Source organism: Vicugna pacos, chromosome 11, assembly GCF_048564905.1.
Source record: "Vicugna pacos chromosome 11, VicPac4, whole genome shotgun sequence".
NCBI lineage: Eukaryota > Metazoa > Chordata > Mammalia > Artiodactyla > Camelidae > Vicugna > Vicugna pacos.
Genome location: NC_132997.1, coordinates 24,343,313 through 24,358,498, shown reverse-complemented (window position 1 = coordinate 24,358,498; position 15,186 = coordinate 24,343,313). Strand labels below are relative to the sequence as shown.

The window sequence follows — 15,186 nt, the reverse complement described above, 5'->3', positions numbered from 1 at the left end:
CTATAGAATAATACTGAAACCCCAAGAAAGCAACTCGAACAATGAAACAGAGATATGGAGAATAAGAATGGAAAGCAGTTAAAATATAAAATTAAAAACGCATAATATGCCATCATTAAAACATTACCAAAGAGTCCTTATCCCTTAAGGCTATATACTGAAATAATTTCAGATGAAATGATGTGCTGTCTAGGAATGTGCCTCAGAATCATTCGAGGCAAGTTACGTGTAAGGCAGAGGCTGGCCACAAGCTGCTCACTGTGGAAGCTGGGTGATGAGGGTTCATCATATCAACTCGTTTTCTATAAATGTCTGAAATTTTTCATTACCATACCTCTAAATTATAGAAAACTCTGCAGCCACTTGATATTAAATTCTCAAGGACTATTTAAGGATATAGGTAAATGCATTTGGATACACCGCTGAGTGAGAAAAAAATACTACAATCAACCCACAAGGTATGTATCTGGAATGTCAACAGCTGGCTCTTGGTGGCGGCAAATTCATTTATTCATAAACATCCTCCACAATGAACAGCGTTTGTTATAAAATCAAGGGGAAAAACTAGAAATGTTATAAAAAATCAAAATGGAAGTATTACCATTTTCCTCTGACACTGCATATTCAAACAGATTGTTTAGCTTTGGTAAAACTGGCTTTATCACATGTATCTGAAAACAAAAGCAAAAAGCCATATGAAATGAAAATTCACCTTTAAAAACTTAAAAGAATTTTTCATCTATTTATATAACAGTAGCTCTTCTGTTCCCCGCCCCCCACCTCCCCACTATGCACAAGAAATACGCAGAAGGTGCCTGATCGCCCAGTTTTTCAACTGTATGAATTCAGGGCTGTGAGACGGAGCGTGGCAAAGCTAACAAATATGACCCAGAACACAGTTACAGTCACGTCACAATTAGGGCCTGAGCATAAAGGACATCGCGTGATCCTCAACCGTCCCAGGAAACAGGCAGGGCTGATAATACCACTACACAAGGAGGAAAAATACTGAAACAATTAAGTCACTCAAGTCATTCAGGGTCACACATTTAGAAGCAGAGCCAGTCAGAGTTCAGTGCTCCTTACTCTTAGACTGCGCTGTAGATGCCAGAGGCCAATTTCTACGTCCTTCCAACTAAAGGTAAATCAGAATTTCTGAACAGTGAGATCTTAACAGATCTACGGATTAAGGAAAACCATAAAATTCTCTATGACTTTAGAAATGCTTTCCCTACTCCTCATCCAAGCATCTGCATATATATTTAGCACGTGTGAGTAATTCCTCATTTCAGGCCACACTGCGCTCAGTGTGCGTTTGCACTGACGCCTGGTAACGACTCGACAGACGGCTGCCCCCGTGTGGCCTGCAGCTTACAGACTGGGAACCCCTACACCAGGGAACATGTAAAATATTCAAGTTCTCAGGTCCCGTCCCAGACCTACTGAATCAGAAACTTGGGGTACCAGACCCAGCAATTTATACTTAAGCCACCTGGGAGACTTTAAGGACTGTTACTGTTTGAGAACCACCGCACTGCATTAGGTAATCTTAAGAGATTCCTCTCAATTAAAAAATTCCATGATGCTAAAAACACGAACTCAAAGTCAACTCAAAGTGATTTTTCAACTTCCCATTCTCAGGACCACGTATGCAAAGACAAAAAGAAACTAAAAAAACTAAAAAGAAAAGAAAAGCAAAAACAAACTCAAAGGACTAATAATTACTTAATAATAATTTACCTTTGACTTTAAGTAATATTTTCCTAAGTGTGTATTTCTTTTGTTGATTACTCATAACATCAAGAAACTAAAAACTAACAAACACTTAAGAAGTAAATGTCAGAGAAGATTGAATACACCAAATTCTCTGAATAATAATTTTAGTCAACTGAAAGTATTCTTTAATTTCCTGAGCTTATATTCAATTTCAAATTGTATCTATGAGGAAACAAAGTACACTTGTATTCTATTATGCTATATCCAGACTGGTCTTTTTGTCTTATTTAATTTTACAGAATGTTTGAAGAAAACAAAATAAAAAACCCGCATCTACATAAGATTGTTAATATAGGAAAACACTTACCTGATTTCCTTCAAGAGTTTCCATAATTAAAATATAGTTTTCCCAAAACTTTAGCAGCTCATCTTTTTTCTTCTCAGACCACCAAAACAGACTTGGGCCTAATATGGTTTAAAAAAGAATATTAGTTCCAAGACTTAGTTCCTAAAGTAGAAAACTTCATTAAGTTTCTAAATGACAGTAGTTCTTAAAATTACACCACTATTACCAAATACTGCATTCTCTAACAATGGAGAGCTTTAAACATGACTTTTGGTTCTACATTCTTAAATATGAGCAAGTATCTAAGGGTCACCAGACATCCAGAGAAGCCTCCAAAGATTGAGACTAAAACAAACAAACAAGGAAATCCAGAAAAAACAAAACTATGCAGGAAAAAGAAAACCTAAACAAGAAAAAAACTTTCACGAATATTTTAAGGAGAGGTAAGAGAAAACAGTGCAGTTATGACATAAGAAAAGACACTATTAAAAAGAGGAGAATCCAAGAATGAAAAAGATCACATGAGAACACAAACTGATAGCAAAAACAAGAAACTCAAAAGAAAGGACTGGAAATAAAGTTGAGGCAATCACCCAGGAAGTGGAGCAAAACGACAGAACCATAGAAAATCGGAGAGAAAAGATGCCTTGAAGACCAGTCCAGGTGGTCCAATATTCAAAAAGAGAACAGAAAGTGAACAGGGAGGAAGGAAAGCAAAGTCACTTGGGAAAAGTTCCCAGAACCAAAGGACATGATTTCCAGATCAAAGAGGTCCACCAAGTGCCCAGCACAAGGATGTACACAGGCCCATGCCAAAACTGGAACAGCGGAATCCCAGGGACACAGCCTCCACTGAGAAAACATCACATCTAAACAAACACGATTCAGGATGGTTCCAGACTTCTACCCAGTAACATCTGAAGCTCTAGCTTCTAAGACAACAGATCAACACCTTTAAAATCTCGAACAGAAATGTTTTCCAAGCTAGAACTCTACCCCAATCAAGCCTTCGATCAAATGATCAAATGTGAGAGCAAAACAAAGGCTCTAGACATGCTTGGTCTTGGCCCCGACTTGGGACATAAAAAGCCACACGAGAACAGGACTGCCATACCAACGAAGAGAAAAGGCTGGATAATCTACAGAAGCCTAAGCTTTTGGGGGTGCCCGTCAGAGAGCTGAGGTTGCAGTGCAACCAGGTGTTGTGAATTCCAAAGGGCAGGACGCCTCCCAAGAATAGACAGGACACACAAACTGTTCTGCCTCTGGCCAAACAGAAGAGGAAGCGATGGCCACTAAAATAAAAAGCAGTTAAGAAATCAAATAAAATTTTGACAAGTTTTCAAAGGTCAAGTGGTCCTAATGCCAAGAGATAAAATAGAAAACAATACCAGGCTTAGTGATGGTCCAGGTATAGAACTTGTACATAATCAAGATTATTAGTACGTTAAAGAATCTAGCAGAAAAGATACACAACATGCACGAACAGATGGGGACTTTCAGGAGACGAAAACTATAAAAAAAAAAGGGTCAGATGGAAAGGGCAGAAATAAAAACATCAGAAATTAAGGATCCTTTGACAAAATTATCAGATATGCAAGGTCTTAAAATTTTTTATCTCAGAAAAAAATTATCTTAGGAAACTAATGGAAAATGAAGTACAACAAAATAAATGAGTAAACCAAAAAACAAGATATGAACTCCAGGAAACAAGAGCTCCAACACAGGACTCAGGTAAAGGGAATCCCCCGGATGATGGTGAAGGCAGATCTAAGAATGTCATCTGTGCACCAGGCTGAGCTTGTAAGAGGACACTAGGAGAGACTTTGGGAAAACTTATAATGCCGGATGATCTGACTTTGTACAGCAGATTTAGACAACTAAGAATTTGGGGCTGAATTAGTGATAAGCATGGAGATAACCAAACAAATTTTAAAATGACACAAATCTAGGAAAAACCTGCAGGAAGGAAAAAATCATCATAGTTTACTATATACATCACCTGTGAACAGTATTTTCATGATCATAATTTTGTAAATGTTGAACCCACACTTAACCAAAATGAGAAGTATGACAAAGGATTTCATGATATAACTAGATTATTTCAAGATAGAGGGGCAAATACCAAAATAATCAGCTAAAAGAGGTAAAAGTGGTTGATCTCTCTGAAAGGAAAGAAACTAGGGGGGAGGGGCAAGCATGGAAAGACCATTATCTTTAAATCTGCAGAAGGATTGACTCTTTAAAATAAACGCATGTTTAACTTTGGTAATTTTAAAAATGTTTCCAGTGACAACTCTTATTGGATGATCACCAACTTACGGACCATTAAAATATTACTATCTCATGTTTTCAACTTACATAAAAATCTAATCTCACAATTTCAGCCAAGCAAAAATCCTTTACCAGTATAAGTAAGTAGGCAGCTACAGGTGAAAAAGTAGAAATTTTGTGTCTACTGAGGCAGTTTTGAATCACTTAATCCACTTTGGATTTTGACAGCTCAAAATGAACTTAAGATGACTGTCACATATTTCAACGAACAAACCAAACTGAAAGGCCTTGCTATTTCATCTGCTCTTGTTCTGCAATAAAGCGGTGGGAATTTATTCCTACACAGGCTTAAAATGTTAGAAAAAATTAAAACTTCATTCTTTCCAATGAATTGCAAAAATACCCTCAAAAGGTCGACTTAAGGCCCATATGCTGAACAAATCCTGTTTAGAGAACTACCAAGAGAAATTTCAAGAGTGTGATGGTTTCCAGGACAAAATTCTAACACTCAAGAGTCAATTCACCGACCAGTATTTGCAAATAGTTTTCCTATCCCTCTGATGGGCTCTAGCCCTTCATTAGAACGGACCTACCACGACATAGGAACAATTTTGTCTGTAAAATCCTGCAGGGGCTCAGTCCCCTTCCTATATTACCCCACTGATGCAGTATCTCACTGCTGTGGGTCAGAAAGGTGAGGAAATGCAGACTATTGCAGTGATTTGTTATCACTTCAAAGAACAACATTGAGATGAGGTTCCCCAGGTTTTTCGGGCTTTCTGGGAACCATGAGAATAACCAAATTCTGTATGGATCGCGGAGATGACCCCTGGAGCTGACTGTCGGAAGCAGAGGAACTCCCTCCCAGAAAGTCAGGCAGGGATGGGCCCTTGGGGTGGGGGGGAGGGGCAAGTACCAGTTCCTTCCTGGGGGGCGCACGCGCACTCCGCCCCCAGCTCCGCCGACACCTCCACCGCGCGCTGCAGCAGGTAGCGCGCCCGCTTGCGCGTCAGGGCGTCCTCGGCCTGGGCCAGCCCAGCCTGCACGGTCCTCCAGAAGCGCCAGCAGCGCCGCGCGTCCGGGCCGGCCTCGCGCGCGGCTAGGGCGCGCACCACGCCGGGCTCGGGCAGCAGCTTCTCGGCAAGGGCGCTGAGCACCAGCAGCTGCGGCCCGACGCGACCCGGCCCCGAGGGCGCCCCGGGCGCGACCAGCCCGCCCCACACGGCCCGCAGCGCCGCCCCGCCGCACTGGCCCAGGGCCGGCAGCAGCCGCCCGGCCACCAGCGCCGCCGCGTCCTCGGCCGGCCCCGCCTCGTCCCCGCCCAGCGCCAGGCCGAGGGCGGCCTGCGCCACCCGCTCCAGCAGCGCCGCATCCTCGCGGGGCCGCAGGCAGGGCCCCACGGCCGCCAGCACCTCCACGGCCGCCTCGGAGGCCCCCTCGAGGCCGGGCGCCGGCCCCACGGCGACTAAGTCGCGCAGCGCCTCCTCGGCCAGCGCGGCCGCCAGCTGCGGGCCCCCGGCGAGGCGGGCGCACGAGCGCAGGGCCGCGCCCGCCGCCCTCAGCAGGCGTTGGCGCTGGCGGGCCGGGGAGCCGGGGTCCGCGCCGCCCGCGGGGCGCCCGCGCAGGCTCCGCAGCAGCGGCACCAGGTACCCGGCCGCGACCTCGCGCGCCGCCTCCGGGAGCGCGCCCGCGCCGCCGCCCCCGCTCGCCTCCTGGTCCTCGAGTCGCTGCAGAAGAAAGCGCAGCGTCTCCACGCGCTCCGCGGACGCCTCCCCGCGGCACAGCGCCCCAAGCAGGGCCCGGGGGTCCCGGCTCTGCGCGAGCAGCGCATCCGCGAGCACCCACTCCATTTGCCCCGCGCGCCGCCGAGGCCGGGCGCCCAAAGGAAGGAGCCGGCGTGCGCGAGTGCGTGCGCGTGCGCGGCTGGCCCGGGCGCGCGCCCGCAGGTAGAGGGCTTGGCTTCCCGTCTTGGTCCTCTGCGCGCTTTTGACAAATTCCACCAAGCACTACCTGGAGTCTGATCCGCTCCTTACGTTTTTAAGAAGAAAGGAGGCCCTCGTTAAATTAATATACAATCTACACTAACTCCATCGATTCCTAATTGGCGGTTGGCCTGCTAGAAGACACTAAATCAGGCGTGCCTGTGAGGATGGGCCAAAGGGAGGTATGTAAATTGTGCTTAGGATCACCTCGAAGCTCATTTTGACAAAGGTGCAGGCTGGCACCACCCACAGAGACTGACACAGTGGGTGTGAAATGGGTTCCCGACATCTGCTAAAAAATAAATAGCGAAACCAAAAATGATTTAGAGGCCATAGGAAGTACTGCAGCTATGAGCTAGGGGTTGGGCTGAAAACAGGATGCCCGCGCCAGCGCTTGCAGTCAGATGCCCAAGCTGTGACTCTAGCCGCAGGTCTTCACACACATGCTTGTGCTCCCACGTGCAGTCCCCAAAATAGTCCACGTGTCTGTATTTTCTGTATTTCTGACAGCATCTACTGCTAAACACAGAAACAGAAAACCTCACCTAAGCATACAAGGCACTGGTTTGGTTTCTGGTTCAATCCTAGGCAAACTGAATCAGTGATGTGAGTTTTCTTTGCCTTCTAACCAAAAAGATCTCTACATTGGTCAATGGAGAAGTCATAATCGCACCTTCAAAGTGGTTGTGTAGTAATCATAATGGATAAAGTGTAGTTTAAAATCTATTGAAATTTAAGGTTATTTTATGTAATTTAAAGTTATTTAAATTTTGTATGTTTGATTTTATATAATTAAAAGTTATTTGACATCATATGTGCAAGATTTTTTTTTCTATTTCAGAGTCGTTCAGATTTCCATTGACAGAATGCATTAAAGAGTTCAACTGTAAACCCATTCAGGATGTGTCAGTAAACATCCATTGCCTTCAACATGCAATGTGCCAGTAAATTTGTTTCCTTCAACTTATATCCTTCACATATCTATCAAACAAAAATGAGTAAAAGTCTTGAACAGACGCTTAACAAATGAAGATATGAAAATAGAAGCATCTGAAAAGGTGTTCAGTATCATTAGTCATTGGAGAAATGCAAATTAAACCCTCAAAGAGATACTGCTTCATGTCCACTGGAACAGCTAAAATTTAAATGATTGAAAATATGAAATGGCAAAGATCAAGGAGGTGGAACTACTGAAACTCCTTATGTTACTGGGGGGTGTGTAACTGGCATGATCACTTTGTAAGATTGTTTTTAGTAAAGTTAAAATGTATCTACTTTATGATTCAGCAATTCCACTTCTATATATTTGCCTAAAATAAACATAAACATATTACAACAAAAATGCTTGCACCAGAATATTTTTGGCAACATTAGTCATAACCAAAAGTGTGTTACAACCTAAATGTCCATCAATAGACGAATGGAGAAGCAAATTGTGATCTATTAATATATTGATACTATTCACCAATAAGAGAATGAATTACTAATCCATACAACAATATGGATAAATCTCAAAAACATTGTGTTGAAAAAAAGAAGCCAGAGTCACAAAGTTAACACGCTGCATGATTCCATTTATGTGAAATTCAAGAATGGACAAAAGTGATTTGATGGATAGAAATGAGAACAGTGGTTGCCTATGGGGAGTGGAGACTGATCAAAACATGGCACAAGGGAACTTTCAGAAGTGATGGAAATATTTTATCTCGATTAAGGTACTGGTTAGCCAGGTTTCACATTTGTTAAAACTTGAATTGAAGGAACACTTAAGACCTATGCATTTCATGGTGTGTAAGTTTCACCTTAATTTTTTTTTTAAATTGACAGTGAAAAAGAGTAAGTTGGCTTATGGCTTACGCATTTGTTCCCAGTTACCTACAAGATAAAGCCCACTGTAGAGCGTGCACTGAAGGCTTTTCAGGATCTGGTGAAAGCCAGCCAGCCTCATAACCCAGTTCCCCCTACTCTGCCCTGTGTCCCAGCCACATGGAACTCTTTTCTCACCACATGTTTGCACTGGTCACTTTCTCTGCCTGAATATTTCCCACACCCTCTCCTGGCTCACCAAGCTGGGCAGTGCTCACCTAAATGCAAAGCTGCCCTCTTTTGTCTTCATCACACTTGACTGTTGAGAATGTCCTCGTCTTGAAACCCTGTCTTCCTCCGGTTTTCATCAGACAGCTTCTTCCTGCTTTTCCTTCTGCCTAATTCCCCAGCTGTTTCTTCTCCGTCTCTTCGGGAAGACTCCTCTTTCTCTCCCTGACCCGTTCATATTGATGTTTCCAGAGTTACATCTTCAGATCCCCGTTCTTCTCAACTCTATAAATTTTCCCTGAAAAACTTCATTAAAACTATAGATTCAGCTACCATTTACATGCTAAGGATGCAAGAAATCTGTATCTCCAGCAGAGATCTTTCTCCTGAGCTCCCAACCTACGTACCTACTGCCTCCATTTGAGAGACATCTCCATCTGAATATTACTTCATTCCCAATCTTCACTTCTACCAGTGTAACCTCATTATCTTCACCTCCATCATCATTACCCCCCACCCCCTGAGATTATACTTCTTCCCAGGTATTTCCTGTTTAGGGCAATGGCTAAGGAGCCCAAGTCAAACAGCCTGGGAGCCAACAGACTTCCCACTTTCTTCCGTGATTCCCACCTACAGTGGCTCCTCAAATCCATCCAAGAAACTTTCTAAACCTCTTAGCGTCCCCACCTCTCTGCCCCCCAATAACACCTTAGTATTAGACTCTCCTCATTTCTTGCTAGGATAACGGCAGTCACCCCCTGCCTGATTCACTCTCTCCTGCAACACCCGTGCCATGTTGCTACCAGGATGGCCTTCCTAAAATTAAACCACGGCTGCCCAGAGCCCTCAGAACAGTGTTTGAATTTCTTATCATAACATCTGAGATGCCTCTTGAGGTGGCCCTGCCGACTTCTCCTGCCGCATTCTCCTCATGCTCATACATCTGGATTCTGAAGTCCCTATAACATGCCATGTGCTCTCACTTGTTTTTTTCAAGAGCCCTTCCATCTTCTGGAAAGCCCTTACCTCCACTCCACCTGACTGGTTCTTTTCCTTTCAGGACACAGTTCAAATATTATCTCTACAGAAAGTCATTTCTAAATACCTTACACCTCTCACCACCACCCACCCTACTGAAGTGAGGTCACCCTCTCCCAGATTCCGCAAACATCTTAGCATATCCCTAACATGGCTGTGTTGTAATTGCAGGTTTACTTCTCTGCCCCCACCCCTCCCCTCCCATGGGCAGTCTGAGGGCTGAGCAGGGTTTATGGAGTTACGTCTTTCATCACACTAATCCCAGGGCCGCCATCTCTAGCTATAGCATGCCCGAGAAATGCTTACCTCCTTCTCCTCTCTGAAGACCCAGATTACCAGGTATCTCTGAGAAGCTCCGCACAATGGCCCTAATCATACTTCTTCTGCCTTCCCCAAACTTTCAATTGTGGGAACGATAATGGTTTACAGTTACTTATCATACTTATAAATAAGACACAGTGATCTCTCTCTATATATATTATTGCATTTAATCCTCGAAACAACTCATAAATGAGGTGTGGTTATTTTTCTCACTTTACAGATGAGGAAGTTGGGAATGGGAGAGGGTAACCTGCCTCAGCATCACACAACAAGAAAGCCGCAGAGCTGTCCCACTCACACAGCTGTGCCCTCTGCTGCTTTATCTCCAAAACACTGAGAAAGGAAAGTATGCAATTAATAGGTCAGGCTTCCTGCCTACATAATCTGCACTCCCAGTGCACACAGTAGGCCCTCAATAAATCACTGCTGTATGAATGAAAGAGTATGTGTGTTTCTGCCACAGCTTATGAGTTCCTTGAGAAATAGGATGTTGCTTTTCATTCCTTGTCTCCTCCACACCAAACATCGTACCAGAAACATGGTAGTTACTCAATAAATATTTCAAACTGGATGAAAATGAATTCAATATTGTATAGTGAGCCTGTTATAAATGGATCAATTGGAGAATTTCCAGTGACATAACTAGTCTTGAAACGTGAGCCTTTGAAAGCTCCAAGTCCTTGTCAACATGTTTGCTGCTTTGAGGGACCGAGGAGGCCCAGTGTGAGAACAACCAGCTACCCCTCTTCATCCTCATGGAGATGAGGGCTGGTTTTGCAAGGGGTATGTGAAGAGGGTTGAGAAGGGCTTGCTCCCCCTACTCCTTGCAATTTTTTCTGTATCATCCATCCACGAATTAAAGTTTATGCCTAGTTGTTACTCTAACATCAAAAACAGCTGCCAGGGGTAGGGGTGTGGGGAAGATACAGCTCAGTGGTACAACGTGTGCTTAGCATGCACAAGGTCCTAGGTTCAATCCCCAGTACCTCCGTTAAAAATAAATAAATAAACCTAGTTACCTCCCCACCCTCCCCCCAGAAAGGTCATCGTAGACAACTGTTAGAGCTGTTCCTACCTTCTGTTTAGCCACTTTATTTTAGCTCATATATTCTCTCTGCCACCCCTGACCCCCAGCGCCGGCCCCATGCTGTTTCCTAGGCAACACACGTGTGGTGCTGAGAAAGAAACCCTGCCTGTGCTTTGTCTCGTGGATGGGAATGTCCAGCGGTGGCCTCTGAGGACCCCCTTCCAGGGGTGTGCTCACTCCTTCACCTCTGGCTCCCACAGCTGGCCGACCGTCTCACCTGCTTGGACCCTCACAGTGCCGGTTCCAACCTACGAAGAACTCAGATGTCTGGGTGTGAGTTGTCCATGCTGTATACCTTCCATCCTTCCACGAGATCGCTAAAGGAGGGCAGCCTGGATTCCCTTCGCCCGTAAATGCGGTGTCTGGGAAACACTTTTGAATTTTCATCCTGCCTCTCCTTATGTTCCTAATTTAAAATGGACTCTGCTTTGGGCTCAGGAAGGGGAGAGGAGAGGAGTGAATGGGGAAGAGGAAGTGTGAGCGAGGGAAAGTGGTCCAAGGAAACACTCTCTCATGTCTCCTTCCTACAGGAGTGTTTGCATAAACCCACTGTCCGCAGCTGTCCAGGCGCCCTGCAGGCGTTTGGCTCGGTCTCCACGGCACTGCCAGGGAAGCAGTGGACCGGAGCGTCACCACCGTGTGAGTGCTGCAGGGCTAGGAGGTATCCATAGAAAACAGCTGATGATGGACACACAGACATGAGACAGGCACCCAGGGCTCAAATCCCACGGGAGAAGTTCTCCATGCGTCTCACATGCATTCATGCTGTGGAAGGAGTGGGCCGTGGCGTGGCCCAACACCCTGCTCTGTTTAGAAGCTGACGTTTCGCTGGACAGAAGATGGTGCTGTTGTCAACGCAGTGTGCTTTTTCCAGCCTTTCCACTTAGTGTCGGGTCGGTGGGGGGAGCAGTGACAAAGCAAGATTTCAGCTGGAGTCTGCAGGTTACCTCTGAGGGTCTGAGAACTGGGGGGAGCTGCCTGATAGGGCTCCATCTGAGATTCTGGCCTTGCGATGTCTCCCACACAAGTCCTCAGAGAATCTCCACGGTGATGACTGCTGTCACAGTATTAGTAATCGGTTTATGTGGAGGACGACATCTAGAAAAGTCAAATTCCCGGTGGGGACCTGTGTCAGACCCCAGGTTATTAACCCAATACCTAGCCTCCCTTCTCGCTGGCTCACAAAACCCTGGGTTTCTCCAGGCTGGCAGTAAGTTGACCCCTGGGGCAACGTCTCCCGCTCAGGCAGCCAGCAGGACCATGCTGTTCCCAACTTTTCAGCCTTCCTTCTAGTTAGGGAATGCGGGCCGGGTTTGTGTCTCCGTCCTGGACAATGGACTTAAGCAGAAGTCAGCTGGGGTATGTCTGGGAAAGCGTTTGCTTTCTGATGAAAGGAGAGGGCCTCACTGCCCCACACACAGTGCGCTCAACATCTTGAACCCAGGAGAGGACAAACTCTTCATTAAAGGGAACAGGGAAGAAGGCTGGGCAGCAGCCTGGTCCTTGGAGCTGCTCAGCCAACACTCGCAAGAATCTGTGTCTGGGCTCACGGTTCTAGGAGGAACATCGGCCCCTGTTGGCTGAAGCATCTTTTGCAGAGTTTTCTGTACTTGCGGCCACCTATTCCTGCTGGATGAGAACTCCTCCCCAGGTGTATTCTATGTAATAGTATTTGCTCAACCCAGTGTGAGCATCTTACTCTTTCCAAGCTTGGGGGCCACTTTCTGACCACTTACCACCATCATTCCTGCCTCAACACATTCACTGGGCCAAGCCCTGCTGGTCCTGGAGGGCCCAATACAAAAAGAGCAGAACACACAACTGTCCCTGGCATCCACGTCCCCAGTCCCTTTTCTTCAACTTCTACTCAAGTGACCGGCAAGGTAAAGTGTTTAGATACTGTCATTAGCATTGCATGGATACGCACATGTGAGTGCTGCCCTTCCAGGAAATGAGATCTTTAGTCATGTCAGCCTAATCGAGTGGTTCTCATCTCTGCTGAGTAGAATCACCAGGAATCTTTAATCCTGGGAGCAGAATGTTCACGGAGAATGTCTGGGCCTCACCCTGGGCCAGTGAAACCAGAAACTCTGAGTGCAGGGCACGAGCATCTGTATTTTTTCAGAAACTCCACAAGAGGCTTGGGAACTGCTGTCATTGCTCTCGTGGTAGACATGCACAGAAATTCGGGGAGGAAGGGATGAACAAAGCTTACATATCTGGGGACGAGCCATCCTTTCAGTACTCAGCAAATCAACCAATTGTAGACAGATACCGTCATCTCCACTTGGGGTGGCCTTGCTCTTTGGAAGATGCACAGAAGGAGAGGTATTACGGGGAGGGAAAGGGTGGGACCCCCATCCCTCCCATCCCCAGGAGGGACAGTCTCGGAAACTGGGTGCGTGTCTCTCCTGAGACCCCAAGGAAACCGTGAACACCAGCCAATTTTCTACCAGCCTATCTTTTTTTTTTTAATTTTAAAAATTGAGGCACAGCTTATCTTTTTAAAAAATGTTTACTGTTTTATTTTTATCTAATTTCTACGTGCTTCTTTTTAAAATTGAAGTCTAGTCCATTATAATGTGTTAACTTTTGATCCACAGCATAACATCCCAGCCATGCTTATCTTTTAAACACAACCTAAGAGTTTTTAAAAAGAAAAAAACCAATCATCCTTACTCCCACCACTAGCTCCTTTCTTGTCCTTCTCGGTTTTTCTGCAAACAAAAGGGGTCCTGCCTGAGGGCGCGTCCCTGGCACAGTAATGGTGGCATGATCCACCCACGACGTACCTGGATCCTGGGTCTGTGTTCCAAGGTCCCGAGTCAGATCCTTAAGAGTTTGGCAGGCGGGGAGGGGGCAGGACTCAGTCCACTCATCCAGTCTGTTTCTGAGGCAAAAATCAGAATTCTTAAGCTTTCTGTTGCTGTCAGAATTTTTCCCTCTGCTGCTTCTGCCCAAGGAGGCGGTGCTGGTCCCCCACCCCTGGGAACCAGCATTCTCCTTTCTGTCCCTGTGAACTTGACCTCTCTAGGGATCATACAGTGCTTGTCCTTCTCTGACTGGCTCGTTTCACTTTGCAGAGTGTCCTCACGTTGCATCCATATTGTAAAGTATGTCAGGATTTCCTTCCTTTTTAAGGCTGAATAATATTCCTTTGTGTGGACAGAATAAAAGTGTTCATTGATGGACACCTGGGTAGCTTCCACCCCTTGGCTACTGTGAATAACGCTGCTATGAACATGGATGTGCAAACGGCTCTTTGAGTCCCTGCTTTCATTCTTTTGAGTATATACCGTCAGAGGCATTTCTTGAACCCCCTTTTCAGGAATGACACTACACTAAATACTATGAGGGTTAAAAAAATGAATATGACACAGTCTTGGCCATCCCAGTGTTGACAAGACAATACCTCTCCTCTGTCTGCAGTGTTGGTGGGGTAGGTAAATGGGAGGTGGCTGACGTAGTTAGAAAGACAGGACTGGTTTAAGGGGTTTGAGTTAATTCAAGAAAAGGTAGAACATCACTGACAGATTTGGGGGCTTTTTTACCTTCTTGGTTAATTGGTTGTTTTATTTGTTAAAAGTCAAATTAAATTAAAAATAGAACAACCAGAGCTGAACTGAGCTAAAGAAAAATGATGCTGGAGTCCATATGTACTGTGAATTGAAGGGGGCAAGACTGGAAATGGGGGGCCCAAGTTGGAGGCTATGGTATCAGCCTAGATAAGAAAAAAAACAGGGCCTTCACGAGCACAGTATCAGTGTGGATGGAAAAAAGGCCACATCAGTCGTGGCCAAAGCCCACTTGTCCACGGCTGAGCTCAGAGTGGCTAGCCTCCACCCACACGAGGCCTCTCTCTTAGGATCCATCGGCCTCTGTGGGAGGTAGAAAGTCTCTTCCCCTGGGATTTCCTTCAATTAAGGAGCGTCTCCATCTACTCCAGCCCCTGCTTCCTCAGGACCAGATGAAAGGCAGCCCAGGAGCGCGCACCATTTCTCAGGGCTGTTTGGAACCCGGCTTTGAAGGGCAGAGTCTCCAAGCAGGAACCCCCACTGGGCACCTCGAGGAGCCTCTGGGCAGCTCCGTCCCTTTAGCTATCTTTAGTGTGCCTTTTAGATTTAGAAACAGCAGCATCCTGCAAAAAAAAACCCTCATCTTTTCTGCTTCCTTCAGGAAGAAAATTTCAATCTACACCTTCACCCTGAATGACACAGTGTCTGAGAGCCCGGCTTGCTCTTTTCCCTCATTATTTCCTTGCCATTCATCCCTTGAAGTGTAATAGAGGAGAACACATCAGACTCTGTAATAGGTCAGTTCCTTTGGCTTTGACCGCTGTGCCCTATTTCCTAGGCTTAGTCTTGCTAGCTCTGCACTCTCGTAAAGGT

The 15,186-nt window shown here is 45.7% G+C and overlaps 1 protein-coding gene across 2 annotated transcripts in view; it reads right to left on the bottom strand.

Moving 5' to 3' along the window:
- TARBP1 (tRNA guanosine 2 -O-methyltransferase TARBP1) overlaps positions 1–6,247 on the bottom strand; it is a 60,545-nt gene extending 54,298 nt beyond the window's left edge. For both annotated transcript variants that reach the window (XM_072970943.1, XM_072970944.1), the window contains exons 1-3: positions 5,253–6,247; positions 2,084–2,181; positions 602–671 (exon numbers count right to left, since the gene is read on the bottom strand). In XM_072970943.1, the coding sequence (XP_072827044.1) occupies positions 602–671; positions 2,084–2,181; positions 5,253–6,186 (1,102 nt within the window). In that variant the 5' untranslated portion in view covers positions 6,187–6,247. The remainder of the gene's footprint in view (positions 1–601; positions 672–2,083; positions 2,182–5,252) is intronic.
- Between the last annotated feature and the right edge of the window lie 8,939 nt (positions 6,248–15,186).